This window comes from Lampetra planeri, chromosome 2 (assembly GCF_965212315.1).
Source record: "Lampetra planeri chromosome 2, kcLamPlan1.2.h2, whole genome shotgun sequence".
NCBI lineage: Eukaryota > Metazoa > Chordata > Hyperoartia > Petromyzontiformes > Petromyzontidae > Lampetra > Lampetra planeri.
In genome coordinates this window covers 9,283,881-9,304,115 of record NC_136108.1, presented here as the reverse complement: position 1 = coordinate 9,304,115, position 20,235 = coordinate 9,283,881, and the positions used below count along the sequence as shown (strand labels likewise).

Below are 20,235 nucleotides of genomic sequence, written 5' to 3'. Positions count from 1 at the left end.
CTGAATTCCTCTTGATATGCAAATTATTTTGTTTAGGCGCTCTTCTTCCCACCTCCCCCCCCTCTAACCCAGCTTAAATATACGCTCCAAGCTTGGGGTGTTTCATTCTTCGCCTGAGGATGGCTGCTTGCGTTGTGGCCGAAACGTCGTGAGAATTGTTTTATTATGTTTTATTTCTATTATTTTATTACTTCCCTTCTACGTGACTTTACCGAAAGAACCAAGAAGAGAAATATGTACTTGTTTATAGAGTCGTAGTTGTATAGATGTAGCAATATATGACATGGTAAAGTGAATTTGGCCACCTTTCTGTGAAAGTAAACATATTTGCTTAAATTTACATGATTTTCAATGCAGAGGAAAGCTGGTAGTCTGATGCAAAGTCTTCACGGTTGTTTGCATGGAGGCCACAGGTAAATAACCGCACTGTGCAGCTCAAGTGTTCCTGGTCGTAGATGTTCTTTGCCTGCCACTGTTAAGTCTGCTTGAGACGCTTGCGTGGAGGTCCCAGCTGTGGAGACTGGGCCGTGGCCAAGGCGCGGAAAGCATCCGCAACCAGGTGAGGATGAGACAAAACCATGGACTTCCAGCCCGCCGTCTCCATTACGTCCGTCGCATGACTGCAAGTACAAGTCAGGGTTAAGTGAGCTCATAATAAGCAGTGTCTATAAGGATTGGGGCAAACGGTTAGTCTCCGTTAAAAGGGACTGTAATGCAAATTGCCATGTAAGCATCATCAATGTTATGCAGCTCAGTGACAGTCACACTCTCACGAGACTTGCCTGTTTATGAAGTCAATGGCCTGGGCCTTCAACTGCTCTGCACTGTGCAAATCGGCCAAGATCAAAGTCTCCGCAACATTTTCCACCGACAAGTTTGTGCATAGTGCCTCCTCGCACATCACCTTCAACCTCTCTAATGCATACTTGAGAAAAGTAAAAACAAAGTGCAATTTCAGTATTAAGAACACTATTTTCTCTACCTATTTCGCTTGTATAACATTCCCTCACCCCAACTACTTTGAAAACGCAGTATAGAGCAGTCAAATGTTTGAGAATTTTTTTAAAACATCATATTTAAGTTTTAAGTCACGCATTTGTTTCGATTTAAAGCTTTCGTGACTGCAGGGATTCATCTTCTTGGTTTTTTTCGGTAAAGTCACGTGACTTTACCGAAAAAACCAAGAACACGCATTTATTGATCTCTACTATAAATAGGGTCATTGTCCTAAACTTGATTATATTGGTTACAAAGTCATGCAAATTACAAAGGAGGTGAGGTGTTGTTTGCCAAGAGCTTAGTTTGGTTAAGCTGATAAACAATGCAACTGCAAGTCACTATATTTCAACTCAAGCAGAATATTAAACTTTAATGAACAAAGCTTCAACATGCGACTTTATACGATTTGTTTTCTTATTTCATTACAATTGCTTTAAGAACTATTGCATAGGATGCTCCAGAAGGGAGAGTAATGACCCTTAACTGATTATCTGGCAGATATTCAGGAACAGCAGGATATCCGTTTCCTTAATAAAATTATATTTGTTCCAATTTATTTCTATACAGCCATGCTACATCAAATAATATTTTAAAACACTTCCCTTTATTTTATTACTAATTGTATCAATTGTTAATGTGATTAACAAAAAACCCTCAATACAAGAACACATAGCCAAATGGTTGCACTTAGGATAAATATGCACTTCAATGCACACGTACTAGCCTCTAGCATGGATAAAGATCCCACGTATAGCCTTGACAGACTGTAGGGGCAAGTGCTGTTAGCGAGCACCTATGAAGGCCGGAACGGTACACGAGGGGGTGGGTGGCCAGCACCACGCCCGACCGCCTTTGTCTCCCTAGCGGTGATGTTTACACACCGCACCAGGTACTCATTTGAGGCTGAGTCGACCTAGGGGAGGCCCAGGACCGGTTCAGATAATCGTCACTGGTGTTTGCCGTGAGCGGGAATCGAACCTGGGTCGCCAAGTTCGTAGTGCAGCGCGCTAACCACTACACTACCGCTCCCCACAAGCATGGACTAATAACAGTTTGACATTCAATTCAATTGTGAAATTGCATGACAATTGAAATTTTTGTTGAAAATTCAATAATCTCCCAGGACATAAATTCCAAAACCTGAAAGCACAAATGTGAAGTCATCCTCGTAGCTTCTTGTTTGTATACATGAACATCCACATCATATACACTTGCTATTAATATCATTTGTGACATGGGCTTTATAAAATGCCTAAATGCTCTTTTAATATTCACTTGCGACCTACAACTGCATACGGATACATCACAAGGTGGTGCGATCTCGTGTTAATATTTTAAGCGTGTAACCTTGTCAGCAGCGGCCAGCAAGTCATCAGCCATCTTCTCGAGGTTTGGAGCCCGTCCCGTATAGACAAAACGCATCATTTCCTTGAACACGTCAGGCTCTACATCATTAATCTCCACTCGATTCTGCAAGGTAGCAACACAATATATTCAAATTAACTTCGGCATATATTGGGAGACAAAAAAATAGCATGAAATTAAATAAACATCCTTTATATCTACACAACACATGTAAAGTGGCTCCATTAAAGTTGTATTCAACTTGCCTATGACTGTATTTATTGTGCGTGATAAATCCATTCTTGACACACATGCAATGGCCTTCTGTGAAATGTTGTATGAAAGACAGCTATAAAATACAATCTTACATTCCCTCGGAATGAATACTTTTTGATAATAAATGTGCACCGCTCCAAAGTGTTACTAGGGTAATAGTTCAACATTTGGCACCACTCTCAAGAGATACTTATCAACCATCAATTGTGACAAATGCACCTTGGAAATGTATGATCGCAGTATTAATGTGCTGCATCAAGATTGCAATGAAAGTTACCTTTTTGCTCTCTTCCATTTCATGTTCAAACATAGCATTAAAAACGAGTGACCGACCTGAAAAAGGTAAAGCAACTGTTTGCAAATACAGTAAATTGGAGAAACACTGGAATGTGGTACAAACACATTTAGATGTTATATCTAGCAATCAAATAATCTAGATACAAACGAGGTAAAATACAGATCCATATTTTATTTCATATGGCATATCCATTACTGATTTGCCAAACATGGACACAAATAAATGTTGTCCAAATTAGAGGCTCAAAACCGACACCTTAACTGCATCGTGTAAAATGAATTCCTGCACAACGATATCTAGTGAAGTAAATAAAAGCGGAATTAAAACTTTAGTAACAGGATTATTAGATATGTTTATCTCTTACACAATACAATATTACATTTATACACATGTAGTGACATCGCGAATGTCACTGTGTAATGCCGGCTCTAGAGGCACGGCGTGCGATGTATTGCCATCGCGGGCACCACGTGTATGTGGGTGCAGTACTGGCCCGAGAGGGGCTCGGTGAGCGCTGACAGTGCCGAGTGGCACCACGCTCTGCGTGCAGTGCCGACCCTTACAGGATAATGTGTGAGAGTGCCGGCCATGGAAATGGGGTTGCCAAAGGCCATGGCACTTGACCCCGAAGGACGTGACCGGTAAAGTCTACACAGGGGCCCCAGGTGGGGGGCTAGGGATGGTCACGTGTCAGGGCCGGGAACATGCTAGAGGATTCTAGAAGGTGGTCGTGGCTAAGGGCGGAGCCAGCCACGCCACAAAGGATAAAAGCCGGGTCCCTGAGAGGGACCGGCTGCTGTTGTTCATCCTGAAGAATCTACGTTCTACGTCCTACAAGAGTCACCAACACGTGGACCAGGATCCAGGCCAGGGTCCGGTCCGTCGTAGCTAATTCCCGTGTAATTAGTGTAGTTAGCCTGGTGGTCCACCACCATAGGTTGTCAATGTGTTAAGGGGTAGTAACCCCATGTGTTGGTTGAATAAATGTGTTGCATCCAAGAAGCGCGGCTGCGACTCAGTTGAATTCACTACACACATTTACTGATGTATCCTTTAACAAAAAGCATTACAAATTGACATAAGCGTTTGCCAGTGTTAGTTAATAAAGTTCAGTGTAAAACAGGAAATGGCTGTAGTTGATTACCACAAATAAATTACAGTATCATTAATTATATGGTTCTATTGTACACTAAACGACGCATGTGTTGCTTGCTGTGGCACAGACCTGCCAATACGGCCTTGTGTGCTTTAAACTCCTGGCCACCAACACGAAGCAGGCAGTCTGTGAAGCGGGAATTGTCCCAGATCTCCCCGAAGTCAACTGCCAGCCGGCAATCTGGCACTTTCAATGTACTCATGCTGGATTGACCAGAGATGTTCACGGAATCTTGCACCACACTAACCTGCATTGACATCAACCAGCTTTTGAGAAGGCATTTTTTTTTTTTTTACAAAACCTCACTTAACTACACATTTTGCATGAAGATGTAGGCTTTTGTTCAATCAAGCAAGCAAATCTGCACAACATGGTATATCAGAACAAGCGTTGCGAATAATGCCAAAATAGTGGTCCGTGAAATGTTTTTAATATGAATAAATTTTCATTCTATATCTTTGTCAAGTTATTGGACACTGTATACACAGTTTCAACAGGTAGTGAGGCCCCTAATTATGGGTTCTGCACAACAACAGATGGAGTGAACAGCCCTTCTTGATGTGTTTCCTTTCATTATCAAAAATACTTGTATTTTGTAAAGGATTTTAAAGGAAAAAAATGTAAATCTGGCTGATTGAAAGGACCCCCCCAGGGGCAAGAAACATTTACATCAAACTGGCTGATGTCCGAGAATAAGAAAAGGAATTCATGTGGCGACATTTAAACAAAACACTTTTTGTAATACCTGACATTCTAGTGTATAAAAATGTATAGGTTTAAAAATAAACACTATCCAGAGGGAGAAAACCTAAAAAATTTACGCTTGATTATTTAATTGTTGTGCTATGTTAACTCTAGCACTAGTGGGGGGGAAAAGTGCTTGGAAAACTCATGTTAACAATGTCCTTGTATGGAACAGGGAAAGTAATTATGACAACCTTCAATTAAGTAGAATCTTGACTCCAACTGTGCAATTGTAATGAATAAAATAGAAAATTACACATTAGCTGCAGCATGTCATACTTACTTCACAAAAGAGTGTCAGTTTGTCATCTGGAAGCAAGCCATTAGATTCATCAAGCAAAAAATCTCTTCTAATGAATTTCTTAAATCCCCAGTCTTTTCCTTGGACAAAGCGGTATGCTCGCTGGCTCTCTGTAAAAAATACATTTCAAACAATATTCACCAGTTCTTACATTAAACTGTGGTAATTTCATGTAATGGGGAAAAAAAACCTGTGAATTATATTTTCAAAGTGTAAAGAGAGCAATGTATTCTTAAGCCCTGCACCACGGTGACAGTCAACTACCTCGCCTGGTATACAGGAGGTCGTGGGTTCGATCCCAACCCTGAGGCCTGTATATTTGTAGTTTGCATGTTCTCCTTGTGGTTGCATGGATTTTTCTCCAGGTCTTCCGGTTTTTCCCCTCCATATTTCTAAAAATCCATTGAGAGTATTTGGCTGCTATACATTTCCACACAAGCCATTGCGTTAAGTTATCGTTTGTGGCCAGGTCACTTCTGAATAAGAGCTATATAGCTCAGTGGGCCTTACCTGGTAAAATAAAAATAGTTCAGTTTAGCTTTTAACTTCAAGGTGGATGAAAATCAGACCTGGATTTAAGTGCATGAAGATATAGTTCATATAGATTAGGTGAATGTGTTTGTGTATTAATAATGCTTGTCTTTGAATGTTTGTGGACCACAATGTCACACCATGATAGCATATATATCTAATTTGTAAACTTGTTTGTGTGATGTGAGTTACATATCAACATTACCAAAGACAACAACCAAAGCAAATAATCAGAAAAAAATGCATGAAAGTTAAAAACAAAAAGATAGTTTTAAAAAATTGGAGCATTTAGATTAACTCTCAGAAAAATGTTAATAGCCTTAGCAAAGCACAGTAAATGTATGGATGTCACCACTTAAAATAGTTATCTAGCATTGAAAAAGTATCTTGAAAGTAATAAGGCAATTATAAAACAAACAATATGAAGTGTGAAATGGGATGAAGATGCCAACCTTTGTAAAACCACCATAAATTAATAAAAAAATGGATGAGAATACAAACAAAAATAATTAAGTTGTAATAAACAGTGAGTGCAAGCAGAAAACAGCAAGCTGTCACTTGATAAATTACAATGGAATAACACATGGTGAAGATTGTAAAACTAGAAAAAGAAATGTCCGTGAATGACGATGTCCAAGTACACTAAGCAAAATATAATTATTATTGGAGGGTCAATCATGGAAAACACAAAAATATGGAACAGGATCAAGAGCACTTTTGGAAAATGAATTTGATAATGAAAAGAAAAGTTCCAATGTGCTACAGGATGAAAGATTTCAATCAGTGCATATTACCTACTACGAAATACTGATTCCAAATAGAAACACTGACAAATGGAACAAAACTACAAAGTACATAAAGTGTGGCGAGAAGTATGTTGAGAATTACAGTGAGAAACTGAAAGAGGAACACGTTGGTCAAATCAAAACGGCAAATTAGAGACATCATATTGACTGTTGTAAGTATAGAATGGGCTTGGACAGGACACATCGCTAAATGGAATGATGGTTGATGGATGAGACTGGTGGTCGAATAGGAGGAAAAGTAGAGTACATGCCCAAGACGATGTCAAACGTAGACACGGGAATATTACATCAGCTCATGTGAAGGACGAGGGATGGTGTTCGTAAGGTTTATAAAATGTTTCAAGCAGTCGATAAATAATGGCTGATTATGACATAATCATGTTACCAAATACACACATGATGTGAATTGACACTTAAATACAAGTAGTTTTACCCATCGCCTTGGTTTCCTCTCCCTTGGCATTAAGAATAGAAAACTTGAACTTGGCACGGACTTCACTCTTGGGACAGCTGACCAATAACAAGTACAATGATAGGTAATCTTTACTCTCTTCGTCGAGACCCTTGGGGTTTACGCGTAGGCACCTGATTGCACATATAAACCGACATGTACATTAATTAGGTGTGTATGTACGCACAGACTAAATTACTAAAACAATATAGTATGAACTAAAACGTGTACTATGCAAAATTGTTCTAATAAATCACCTCCATGAGCATTGTGATTTTTTGTAATGTCATAAAATAGCCAGAATTTACTGTACCATTTCAATTTGTCATTGGTGCCTGCTGAAAATGTAGAACTCTTAAGAACTTCACCCATTTCTTCACGACAGAAGCTGAAATTGTTGATGGTCCACATATAAGAGAACTTTACGACCTTAACCTGAAAAACACAACGAGCACATAACAGGTATAAAGCTCACTCATTACCATAAATACATGACCATCGACAAACCCTCAAGTATTTCACCCACACATCTGAATATTGTGCTCAAAAACACAAACTGTCTATAAGGAAATAAACATTACTGTAAATGAAAGGGTCCTAGTGTTCTGGGATTACCTTGTATGTTCATTACCGCGCAGCGGTAACACAACAGGTCTCAACATGTCATAGATTAGATGGTGTAATAAAAGGCCATGCTATTTTTTTTTTTATAAAAACTGGTGTCCTTTTGTAAAAATACACCACCAGTCAAAATCAGAGACAATTAACTAGTATAATGCTGTTAGTGCAATTGTATGAACTTTGCAATCTGATGGACAAAAATAGCTTGTGCAATGGCAATCCATTATTGCACTTATACATAATTATGAAACCATTTTGGATGGCTTTGCAATGAACAAAAAATGTGTAAAAGTTAAATAAATTAGCTAATGGGGAACTGTCCGTATTTTAGAAAAACCCATGCGCAAACTTTTATCGGCACAAGATGGAGGGAGACCTGTTGAATGCGATTGGCCACAGGGAAACGTACCTGTGTGTAGCACCAGCTTTCTGCGATGGGCGCATTGGACATTTCAGACGGAGGTGGGGGGCTCGGGGCCCTGGACATGTTTGCATTGAATGTGAGGTCCCGATATCTACAAGGAACATCATAATCCCACAAATTGAAATACAGTATTAGATTTTGGCCAGCTAAGAAAAAGTAATCATCTTCATCAGCCATGTTCAATTCTCTGCTGGATGAAGGCCTCCCCGCACCATCGCCATCCCTCTTTCTTGCAATACCACAATCACAAGCAGATCTGTTCACTCGATTTTCTGCAGTGGTCACACTCTTGGGAGTGTTCTCTCCTTTGTCTGCCATTCCATCACCAGTCTTGTATTTAGTCCACACATCTTAATAATGTACCAATCATCCCTTCTTATAATCTCCCACCAAGTCCACTTACTTTCCTTAAGAGTCAATATTGGCTTTTTAATTTTCTATGTCTCTATTCCATGTGTTCCTCTTTCTCTCAATGTAAATCTAAGCATGTACCTCTTCATGCTTATTTGTATAGTTGTAAACATGTTTTTGGATCTGACCATGTTTTTTTGTTGAGATACATTAGTATGTTGCCTTTATCAAACTATAGTTTATCCAAAAACACTGCACGCTGTTGCCATCTGCTTCTTTATTAAATAATGTTGATTCCGATCAACATTCAATAACTGCACTAAACATTCTGTTCCAGATGTGTCCCTCTAACAACGATTTACTTTTATTTCACAATAAGATTACTTTACACAACTGCACATGTCATGAAAAAGATAACGAAACACATTCCGATTGGTGTTGGGGAATTTATTGCCAAATGCACTTCACTTGTACATTTCCTTTGCCCCAACAACCTGTTCAGGCTATACGGGGGGATCGTTGTAAACAAAGGACATATGTACCAATGTAACTACTTGAAATTAATCTTTATAATTATATTTATATTTATTAGACTACTGATGAGAAAATGTAATGTCAGAAAAGGAGGAAAACATGAAGAACAATATGAGAACGAAATGTCCAGGAGTCAGAAGTGAATGAATAGAGTAAGATGATGAATCTAAGTTAACAAATGAGAGTACACGATATAGAATATTTGTTTGAGGGAGGGCGCACTCCGTAACTTTTGTAATCACACAAAATTCCAAGCGACAAAATGTCAATAGCTTCCACGCATCCACACACACAAATCGACACTGTTTGCGATGTTTTCAACAGAAAAAAAACACAATAGCATCTCATTAACTAAATTAACCACCAACATTACCATTACCAACAACCGCAACTCCACAACCACCAACAAGGCCCTCGCCACTACCAGTAACACTACCAACAAGCACAATTACCAGCATTACTATCAATACCACTACCAACCATCAACACCAGGTAAATTTCAGCATCCACCAACAAAGCCCTCACCACCACTAACAGCACTACCACCATAATCCATACCATCACCAGAATATTCACCAACGCAACCTCCACCTTGATGCCAGGTGAAGAGTCGAAGACTCCATGGCAGGTGACAGGCCATGGGTTAACAGATGGCTGGTAGATGTTACCACATGTGCTCCCCACTGTGCCAACCTCCACCACTAAATCACTACCACTGCTAACAGCACCACCAACAACAACACGACAAGCAAGACTACAAGTAACCACTTATATTATCAACACCATCACAACCCCCATCATCACAATCGAAACCTCCACAAAGTATCACTCCTAACAACACCATAAGCCCCCATAGATGCTCCTGTAGCCTTAACAGACTGTAGGAGCGACCGCTGCTGTTGGCGAACACCGATGAAGGCCGGCAGGGCACACGAAGGGGGTGGTGGGTGGCCAACACCACGCCCGGCCGCCTGTCTCCCTAGTGGCGATGTTTACTACGCACCGCACCGGGTACTCGTTTGAGTCCGAGTCGACCTAGGGGAGGCCCAGGACCGGTTGAGATAATCGTCACCGGCGTTGGCCACGAGCGGGAATCTTTTCCCACAGATGTTCGTTCGGCGCGCTGACACCACCATCACCGCCAACCCACATCGTCATCACCTCCACAACCAACCACAATAACCACCACCAGCCAACCACGACCATCAAACACAATAACCACCACCAACCAACCACGACCACCAACCACAATAACCACCACCAACCAGCCACGACCACCAAACACAATAACCACCACTAACCAACCACAATAACCACCACCAGCCAACCACGACCACCAACCACAATAACCACCACCAGCCAACCACAATAACCACCACCAAACACAATAACCACCACCAACCAACCACCACCACCAACCACAATAACCACCACCAAACACAATAACCACCACCAGCCAACCACGACCATCAAACACAATAAGCACCACCAGCCAACCACGACCATCAACCACAATAACCACCACCAGCCAACCACGACCACCAACCACAATAACCACTACCAGCCAACCACAATAACCACCACCAAACACAATAACCACCACCAACCCAACCACAACCACCAAGCACAATAACCACCACCAACCAACCACGACCACCAACCACAATAATCACCACCAGCCAACCACGACCATCAACCATAATAACCACCACCAACCAACCACAATAACCACCACCAACCAACCACAATAACCACCACCAACCAACCACAATAACCACCACCAACCAACCACAACAACCACCACCAACCAACCACAATAACCACCACAAACCAACCACGACCACCAAACACAATAACCACCACCAACCAACCACAATAACCACCACCAAACAACCACAATAACCACCACAAACCAACCACGACCATCAAACACAATAACCACCACCAACCAACCACAATAACCACCAGCCAACCACGACCACCAAACACAATAACCACCACCAACCAACCACGACCATCAAACACAATAACCACCACCAACCAACCACAATAACCACCACCAGCCAACCACGACCATCAAACACAATAACCACCACCAACCAACCACAATAACCACCACCAACCAACCACAATAACCACCACCAACCAACCAACCACGACCACCAACCACAATAACCACTACCAGCCAACCACGACCATCAAACACAATAACCACCACCAACCAACCACGACCATCAAACACAATAACCACCACCAACCAACCACAATAACCACCACCAACCAACCACAATAACCACCACCAGCCAACCACGACCATCAAACACAATAACCACCACCAACCAACCACGACCATCAAACACAATAACCACCACCAACCAACCACAATAACCACCACCAACCAACCACGACCACCAACCACAATAACCACTACCAGCCAACCACGACCATCAAACACAATAACCACCACCAACCAACCACAATAACCACCACCAACCAACCACGACCACCAACCACAATAACCACCACCAGCCAACCACAATAACCACCACCAACCAACCACGACCACCAAACACAATAACCACCACTAACCAACCACAATAACCACCACCAGCCAACCACGACCACCAACCACAATAACCACCACCAGCCAACCACAATAACCACCACCAAACACAATAACCACCACCAACCAACCACGACCACCAACCACAATAACCACCACCAACCAACCACGACCACCAACCACAATAACCACCACCAAACACAATAACCACCACCAGCCAACCACGACCATCAAACACAATAAGCACCACCAGCCAACCACGACCACCAACCACAATAACCACTACCAGCCAACCACAATAACCACCACCAAACACAATAACCACCACCAACCCAACCACAACCACCAACCACAATAACCACCACCAACCAACCACGACCACCAACCACAATAATCACCACCAGCCAACCACGACCATCAACCATAATAACCACCACCAACCAACCACAATAACCACCACCAACCAACCACAATAACCACCACCAACCAACCACAATAACCACCACCAACCAACCACGACCACCAACCACAATAACCACGACCACCAGCCAATCAACCACGACCATCAACCACAATAAAACAAAACCCGCACCACCACGGGCCACGCGCAGCCAAGTCGGCGAGGTGACCGAGTGGCGGTAGCGTACGGGGGTGCGGGGGGGGTCGGCCGGGGGAGGCGGCGGCGGAGAGAGACGCCCGACCCGACCACGCACGCAGGGGCCCGGAGCTGTGCAGCAGCAGCGGCGGCGGCAGCAGCAGCAGCGGCGTTGGCGGCCTCCTCCACTTCAAGCAGCGGCCTCCGTGGCCCCTCTCGGCCCCCCGCCGTGACAACATCCGGGTCAGCGACAGTGGGGGTGGGTGGGGGGGGTGCTGTGTGTGACGTCACACCCGAGGGTCGATATTCATCGATTGAATTAGAATTCTTTATCTTCTTGGTTCTTTCGGTAAAGTCACGTGGAAGGGAAGTAATAAAATAATAAAAATAAAACATAATAAAATGAAATAATTCTCACGACGTTTCGGCTACAACGCAAGCAGCCGTCTTCAGGTGAAGAATGAGACACTACCAAGCTAGGAGCTTATATATATATAAACTGGGTTGGAGGTGGAAGAGCGCCTGAACAAAAATAATGTGCATATGAAAAGGAATTTAGCATATTCATGGAAAATGCGTAGGAGGTGGGCGGGGGGGTTTCAAAGTCATATTATGCCCATGCATTATGCAGGATCAGCAGCACCAAGGGGGGGTGCAGGGAGTAGCATTAACAAAGGAAAGGAATGTTAATGATATGTAGCTGCAGTTACTAAACAACCACGTAGAAAACTAAAGTATAAACTACATAAAAAAAACTAAAGTATAAACTGCATAGCACCATCAGTATACTTACTATACTCTACAATAAGCTGAGTTACTAACAGCAAGTAATACATTACAATTCTACGTCGTAAAAATATATAATATGCTTCCATCTAAACTTTATTCTCTTACATCACACGAGCATATACCGTACTATATACTGCCATAGATAAACCCAACATTAAATTATATACTGTATTGCTATAAACCACCCTATACCTTATACATTTCAACATAACACTATGTATTATTCTACCCACCCTAATGTGTATCGAAATGGTTTATTACGTCCTTCCAATGATTGCTAAGCCAGAATCCATCTTCTCGGTTAAAATTGTCTCTGTGTTTGTATATGTGGATCGCCTCATGAACGAATCTCTCATGATAGCCAGATGGCTTGCAGAGAACCTCTGTCTTGGAGAAGTCAATGTCATATGAGCCCACTGAGTTGTAACAGTGATCTGCCACGGCTGAGGTGTTTGTCCTACCGTGTTTCAGGTCAGCTTTATGTTCACGGATGCAGTCCGAGACATGTCGTTTGGTTTCCCCAATGTAACTGCTACCACAGAGGCAACTTAGTTTGTAGACACCAGGGTACTGTATGTCTGGAACCACATCTTTTACAGACGGTACCAGATCACGGATTTTATGTACTGTGTTGAATCGGACCTGGATCTTGTGTTTAATCAGGATTTTGGAGATCTTTTTTGTGACCCCAGCAATGTAGGGTAAGGTGATGGTCTTGAAAGGCTCCTCAACAGGATCCTTCTTGATGGTTGGAGTGATGGCTTTGCGGATTGTGTAGTCGGAGTAACCATTAGCCTTAAGAGCTTGGCGTACGTGTTTGAGTTCACTGGAAATGTGTTCATGGTCGGAGATGCATTGGGCTCTATGATATAGAGTCTTGATGAGGGAATTCTTCTGGGATGGATGGTGGTGGGAATCCGGTTTTAGGTAAGCATCCGTATGGGTGGCTTTCCTGTAGACAGAGTGGCTCATTGAACCATCAGGTCTCCTTTTGATTAGGACATCCAAAAAGGGTAGCTTGCCATCTTTTTCGACTTCCATGGTGAATCTGATGGCTGGGTGTATGGAATTGATGTGGTCGAGAAATTGGTCTAGAGCAGGCCGGCCATGTGGCCAGATGACAAAAGTGTCGTCTACGTACCTCTTCCATAAGGTCGGGCGTAGAGTGGCAGTCTGGATGGCGTCCGTCTCAAATTTCTCCATGAAGATGTTGGCTACAACCGGATATAGGGGGGAGCCCATTGGGGTGCCCTCAATTTGCTTGTAGAAAGTTTCATTCCAGGTGAAGTATGTATTGGTTAAGCAGTGTCTCACCAGGGGGGGTACCCCAGCATTCAGTCCTTGATGAACCAAGTCTTCAATGATTGCGATGGTGTCAGGTACAGGAACCTTGGTGAATAAGGAAACCACATCAAAACTGACAAGCAGGTCGTCTGGGGACAGGGCAATCCCCTTGATTGTCGATACCAGGTCAGTAGAGTTTAGTACCGCAGAGGTGTTTTTTCCAGTGAAAGGCCGTAGGATTTCAGACAAAAAACGAGCCAATTTATAGGTGGGGGAGTTGATAGTAGAGACAATGGGACGAAGAGGTGTATCTTCTTTATGTATCTTTGGTAAGCCGTATAATCTTGGTGGCCTGGCTGCAGAAGGTTTCAACGAGAACTGTTTGGTCTGATCAAATAATGCGGTTGAATCAGAAATGATTTTGTTGGTTTTAGTGACGAGGCTGTTGGTGGGGTCTCTTTTTATTTTTGTATAGCTGCCATCGTTGAGTAGTTCTTGAATTTTGTTGTTGTATTCTATTTTGTCCATGATGACAGTGGCATTGCCTTTGTCGGCTGAGAGGATGACAATGTCATCCCTCTTTTTTAATTGAGCTAATTCAAAACGCTCATCTTTGCTGATGTTGCTAGCTGGCATCTTAGCGTTTTTGAGGGTTGCAGAGATTTCGGATCTTGCTACGTCTGCAGCGATGTGACTCAAGCTAACTAAGTTGCCTCTGTGGTAGCAGTTACATTGGGGAAACCAAACGACATGTCTCGGACCACATCCGTGAACATGAAGCTGACCTGAAACACGGTAGGAAGGACAAACACCTCAGCCGTGGCAGATCACTGTTACAACTCAGTGGGCTCACATGACATTGACTTCTCCAAGACAGAGGTTCTCTGCAAGCCATCTGGCTATCATGAAAGATTCGTTCATGAGGCGATCCACATATACAAACACAGAGACAATTTTAACCGAGAAGATGGATTCTGGCTTAGCAATCATTGGAAGGACGTAATAAACCATTTCGATACACATTAGGGTGGGTAGAATAATACATAGTGTTATGTTGAAATGTATAAGGTATAGGGTGGTTTATAGCAATACAGTATATAATTTAATGTTGGGTTTATCTATGGCAGTATATAGTACGGTATATGCTCGTGTGATGTAAGAGAATAAAGTTTAGATGGAAGCATATTATATATTTTTACGACGTAGAATTGTAATGTATTACTTGCTGTTAGTAACTCAGCTTATTGTAGAGTATAGTAAGTATACTGATGGTGCTATGCAGTTTATACTTTAGTTTTTTTTTTATGTAGTTTATACTTTAGTTTTCTACGTGGTTGTTTAGTAACTGCAGCTACATATCATTAACATTCCTTTCCTTTGTTAATGCTACTCCCTGCACCCCCCCTTGGTGCTGCTAATCCTGCATAATGCATGGGCATAATATGACTTTGAAACCCCCCCGCCCACCTCCTACGCATTTTCCATGAATATGCTAAATTCCTCTTCATATGCACATTCTTTTTGTTAAGGCGCTCTTCCACCTCCAACCCAGTTTATATATAAGCTCCTAGCTTGGTAGTGTCTCATTCTTCACCTGAAGACGGCTGCTTGCGTTGTAGCCGAAATGTCGTGAGAATTATTTCATTTTATTATGTTTTATTTTTATTATTTTATTACTTCCCTTCTACGTGACTTTACCGAAAGAACCAAGAAGATGAATCCCTGCAGTCACGAAAGCTTTAAATCGAAATATAATTCTTTATTTACACCTCGAGGGAATCTGACGAGCTTGTGAAGCTCTTTTCACACAAATGTCCAGTAAGGGGGGGGGGGGGGGGTCATTGCCAGCGATCGCTGGGCAAATGTTGATTTACTTGCAGAGGGAGCCGGCCGTCGAGAAAATGTCAAGGAATTAATCGATGGCTATGGAGTAATTTGGGACGTAATCGACGGTTTGACATCGGGGAGGCGATGCCACGCCTGTCAAACTCTCCCCGTGCCCTTATAGGTCTCAACGTTCATCCTACAGAGTCCCCATCACAAGGGAGAAACACAAATGGACGAATGTTTATATTTTTTGTTGCCCGTATGGACCTGAAAACTCAATTTCCCTGTACAGTAATACGGGGCAAAACCGTGTGGGTTGACACGGTACGCGATTATTCTTTTGGTCTTTCGGTAAAGTCACTTAGATAGGTTCAAAGAAAATAACAAAAAATAACAAAAAACTACGACGTTTCGATCGCAACACAAGCAAGCGGTCGTCATCAGGAAAAGGGGGGTTAGCTTCTAAAGGCAAACAGTTTATAAAGGTTTTAAATGGGCGGAGCCCAAATGTCATCAGCCAATGTTAATGTGAGCGGTGGGCAGCGACGGCCATGGTGGTGGGGTTTCCACCAATCAAAGGGCTGCCAGGGAAAAATTAGCATGTTAATGTGAGAGATTAGCATGTTAATATGAGATATTAGCATGTTAATGTGATATATTAGCATGTTAATGTGTGAGATTAGCATGTTAATGTGAGATATTAGCATGTTAATGTGAGATATTAGCATGTTAATGGGAGATCACCGAGCAGCAACCTTGAGGATGGTGCACGAGGTGGCTGTGTTAGTGTGAGAAATTTAATCTGTTCATGTAAATAAACTGGCTGTGATGTTCCCACCCTACCACCTTCCGATGTTAGTTGTTATTTTCGGCTCTGATTTTCGGTATGCGATTCTATCAGTCACCGAGGACGATGAACAAAGTGGTTTACTAGCTTGTGCAGCGGTTGATTCGCTAAGACGATGTTATTGTTCGTGGAGATTCTATTTGTTTTTCAACATTGACGCTGTCGGGTTGGTTGACGGCACCGGTGGTTGTTGATGGTCATGAATGCGTCTCGATCGTCGACATGAGTGTGACTCCACGTGTCTGATTTCCAGATTCAGACTTTGCAAGCAGCGAGTATTGGTGACTACGGTATAGTCTACTGTGTTTGAACACATTCCTGCGGAGGGAGCTGGCAGGAACGTTGGGTTGCTCGGTCAATGGCCAGGGTCAACGGCGGCGTGGTGTATTCCGCAAATATGGCCGACTGTGAGGGCGGGCACAAGCCGGCGTGAGTAGGTTAAACGTTGAGTTTTATAAGGGCACCACGTGGTGACCAGCCCCTCCCCACCCAGCCCCACTCCTTCCACCCCCCACCCTCCCCACCCAGCCCCTCCCCACCCTCCCCTCCCCACCCAGACCCTCCCCACCCTCCCTTCTCCATCCAGCCCCACCCCTCCCATTTTTGGATGCACGACGGACGGACACAATAATCCCCTGTGGGCTGGTGGAACCAGATGGTTCCTACCAGTATGAGCCTCAATGTTCACGAAGCCGGGTCCACAGTTGCCCATCACTGTATCACCGCTGCTGTCAGTCACATTAATTTTCATGGTGACATAAAACAACACACATTAAAAAAAAGATTTTTCAAATGCCCCTACCAGAGATTGTGTTGCCTTCTTGCACATCCCTACTTTTGTATAGTTTAAACGTTTTCCGGCCTGCGCTATTACTCTGTAATGATGGTGGGGTGGGTAGGGTGTTCCTCCTCCTCCTCTTCAGTTTTAATTAACCTCTATTCTAATGTTTTAATCGCTTCCATCACGTCTCATGGCCATGCGGTGCATGCCAGGAGGCGTAGCTGGTGGGCGATGCGGGGGTGGGGCCTGGGGCGAGAGAGGGGAGGGGTCAAGTGGGGGGCGTGGTTTAGAATTCACGGCGTCAAAACGGAGCATCAAGTGATCCTTAGGGGCCGTCAATAAATGACGTCACGCGATTTTGGACGATTTTTGACCCCCCCCCTTCGTCACACGACTTCCCAAAAAGTCAGGCCCCCCTCAAATATGACGTCACAAAGCTCAGTCCCCCCCACCCGCCAAAAAATAAATCATGCTTCTAATCGCTTTAAACTATTGTCATTGTAGTGCGTATTTAATTTGGCGCTGCACTCTGATGTTGTAGGAGAAAACATTGCAAGGATTCATACTCTTAGGTTTTTTTTCGGTAAAGTCACGTAGGTAAAAAATAAAAATGAATGAAAATAAATAATAAATGAAAATAACTCAATTAAATCACGAAGCTTCAGAGGCAACACAAGTCTCCGTCTTCAGGTGGGACCGTCACAGCTAAATTTACTGTATCAAGTGAATCGTAAATTTAGCTGTGACGGTGCCACCTGAAGACTGAGACTTGTGTTGCCTCCGAAACGTCGTGATTTAATTGAGTTATTTGAATTTATTATTATTTTATTTTTTACCTACGTGACTTTACCGAAAAAAAAACCCCTAAGAGTATGTATTAAAAAGTATATTTCAATAAGTGCTGTCTATATTTATTTAAAGTTGCGCATTTTGATGTGACGTCACATTTCTCACCCCCCCCCCCCCCTAGGTGCGTGACGTCATTTATGGACGGCCCCTTACGGCGGTTCCCCGGGGTTACCAAATAATACAAAACTGGCCGAGGCAATGAAATATTTTATATCTGGGACACTATTTTTTTCCAGGGGTGTAGTTAACTTCCTCGACTGGGGTACCAATCGATCCGACATCGGTGCCACTCCGCGATGTGGAAACGCAGCGAGGACGATTGCGTTGAGACCCTGAAGGCTCTCGGTACGCACGTGGTGGTGGTGGTGCATCGTGTCCAGCTCCAATTTTGACTTAAGACTTTTGTGACTGCAGGAATTCATATTCTTGGTTCTTTCGGTAAAGTCACGTAGATAGAAAATAAAATACTATTTTTTTTATTGAAAATAACAAAAGCAAAAAACCCACGACGTTTCGATCGCAATAGAATTAAAATTGTATTGTAATTTGATTTTCTACCTACGTGACTTTACCGAAAGAACCAAGACTACGTGTATAGCTCGTCGAGATGAGTCGATTGACCCATCGCCGACCATCAACACAGACTAAAGGTAACTGCATCACGGACATCATGCGAGAGCCGGGGTACTATGATACTACCCCAGGGTACCGCCACACGGTTCAATTGGTGATGCACGCGTTGGTTAAGTGGCTGTAACAGCGCACAATTAATAACTCGAAACATTCAAGAACACCGCCTTGAAAGGAGAGAAAAAAAACATTTGTAATTTGGCGATATTTTGAGTAAGGGCCCTTCTCTGGGTTAACTGAGCGAATATGTTTGGGATCAACATCTTTGATCCACTGATCCAAGTTGTGTTTTTTGTATGGGGTGCTTTCTTCAAGTATTGTGTTATTGTGTGTTGTTACGATGTTGATGCGCGACCTTTTCCATTCGGAACGTGACGAAAGTACACTTATATATTTTTAATTGTTTTGTTCATAGAAATGTTTTGCTGCAACTAGATTTCCATTGTATGTACGTTGCACTTCTTTCGCACCGTACGTAGCCAACGCAACCAAATGGACATGTATTACCCAATGGGTTCTACCCGTGCCAAAATGAAACCAAACCTCATACATTGCACACACACACACACTTTGAAGTGCTCTGAAAAAGGACCATTCCCCGAACCGTCGCCTATCATATACGTGTCCATTTCAGGCCGCAGTGGTGTCGGCGAATTGGTGGAGTTGTGCCGTTATAATTAAACACAAACCGCCGGTAAGGAGGAGGATGAGCACTTGTCCACCAAGATAGATGATGGTGATGATGATACTCCTAGGTTTTTTCGGTAAAGTCACGTAGGTAAAAAATAAATAAAAATTAAATAAAAATAAATAATAAAAATGAGAAAAATGACAAGAAAAATAAATTAAGAAATCACGACGTTTCGGAGGCAACACAAGTCTCCGTCATCAGGTGGGACCGTCACAGCTAAATTTACTGTATCAAGTGAGGAAAAAATCCAAGAGGCAAGCTCTTAAATACAAATTAAGTGGGAGGGGGGAGGGGCTTATCTCAAACGTCGTGATTTATAATTTTATTTCTATTATCATTTTTATCATTTGTTTTTATTTTTCATTTTTACCTACGTGACTTTACCGAAAAAACCTAAAGAGTATGAATCATTGCAGTCACGAAAGCTTCAAATCTCGAAGGTGATGATGATGTTGTATAACTAGCGTAGGCGTGACCGGCTGGGAGGAGGAGGAGGAGGTGGGGGCGGGGCGAGGTTTATAACACGCGGAGCCTCGTGTGCGC

At 42.8% G+C, this 20,235-nt stretch overlaps 1 protein-coding gene across 3 annotated transcripts; it reads right to left on the bottom strand.

Moving 5' to 3' along the window:
* Positions 1–230: 230 nt before the first annotated feature.
* On the bottom strand, positions 231–12,229 carry LOC144727196 (speckle-type POZ protein). 3 transcript variants are annotated; one of them, XM_078605871.1, is made up of 10 exons: positions 12,047–12,229; positions 7,937–8,042; positions 7,220–7,341; positions 6,889–7,040; positions 5,101–5,228; positions 4,143–4,320; positions 2,897–2,952; positions 2,347–2,469; positions 783–925; positions 231–620 (listed from the first exon to the last, which is right to left on the bottom strand). In XM_078605871.1, the coding sequence occupies exons 2-10, from the start codon at positions 8,012–8,014 to the stop codon at positions 476–478; spliced, it is 1,125 nt and encodes a 374-aa protein (XP_078461997.1). In that variant the 5' UTR covers positions 8,015–8,042; positions 12,047–12,229; the 3' UTR covers positions 231–475. The 3 variants fall into 3 exon arrangements, with proteins under 3 accessions (XP_078461997.1, XP_078461989.1, XP_078461980.1); XM_078605863.1 differs by having other exon boundaries at positions 12,113–12,199; XM_078605854.1 differs by lacking the exon at positions 12,047–12,229 and having other exon boundaries at positions 7,937–8,879.
* Between the last annotated feature and the right edge of the window lie 8,006 nt (positions 12,230–20,235).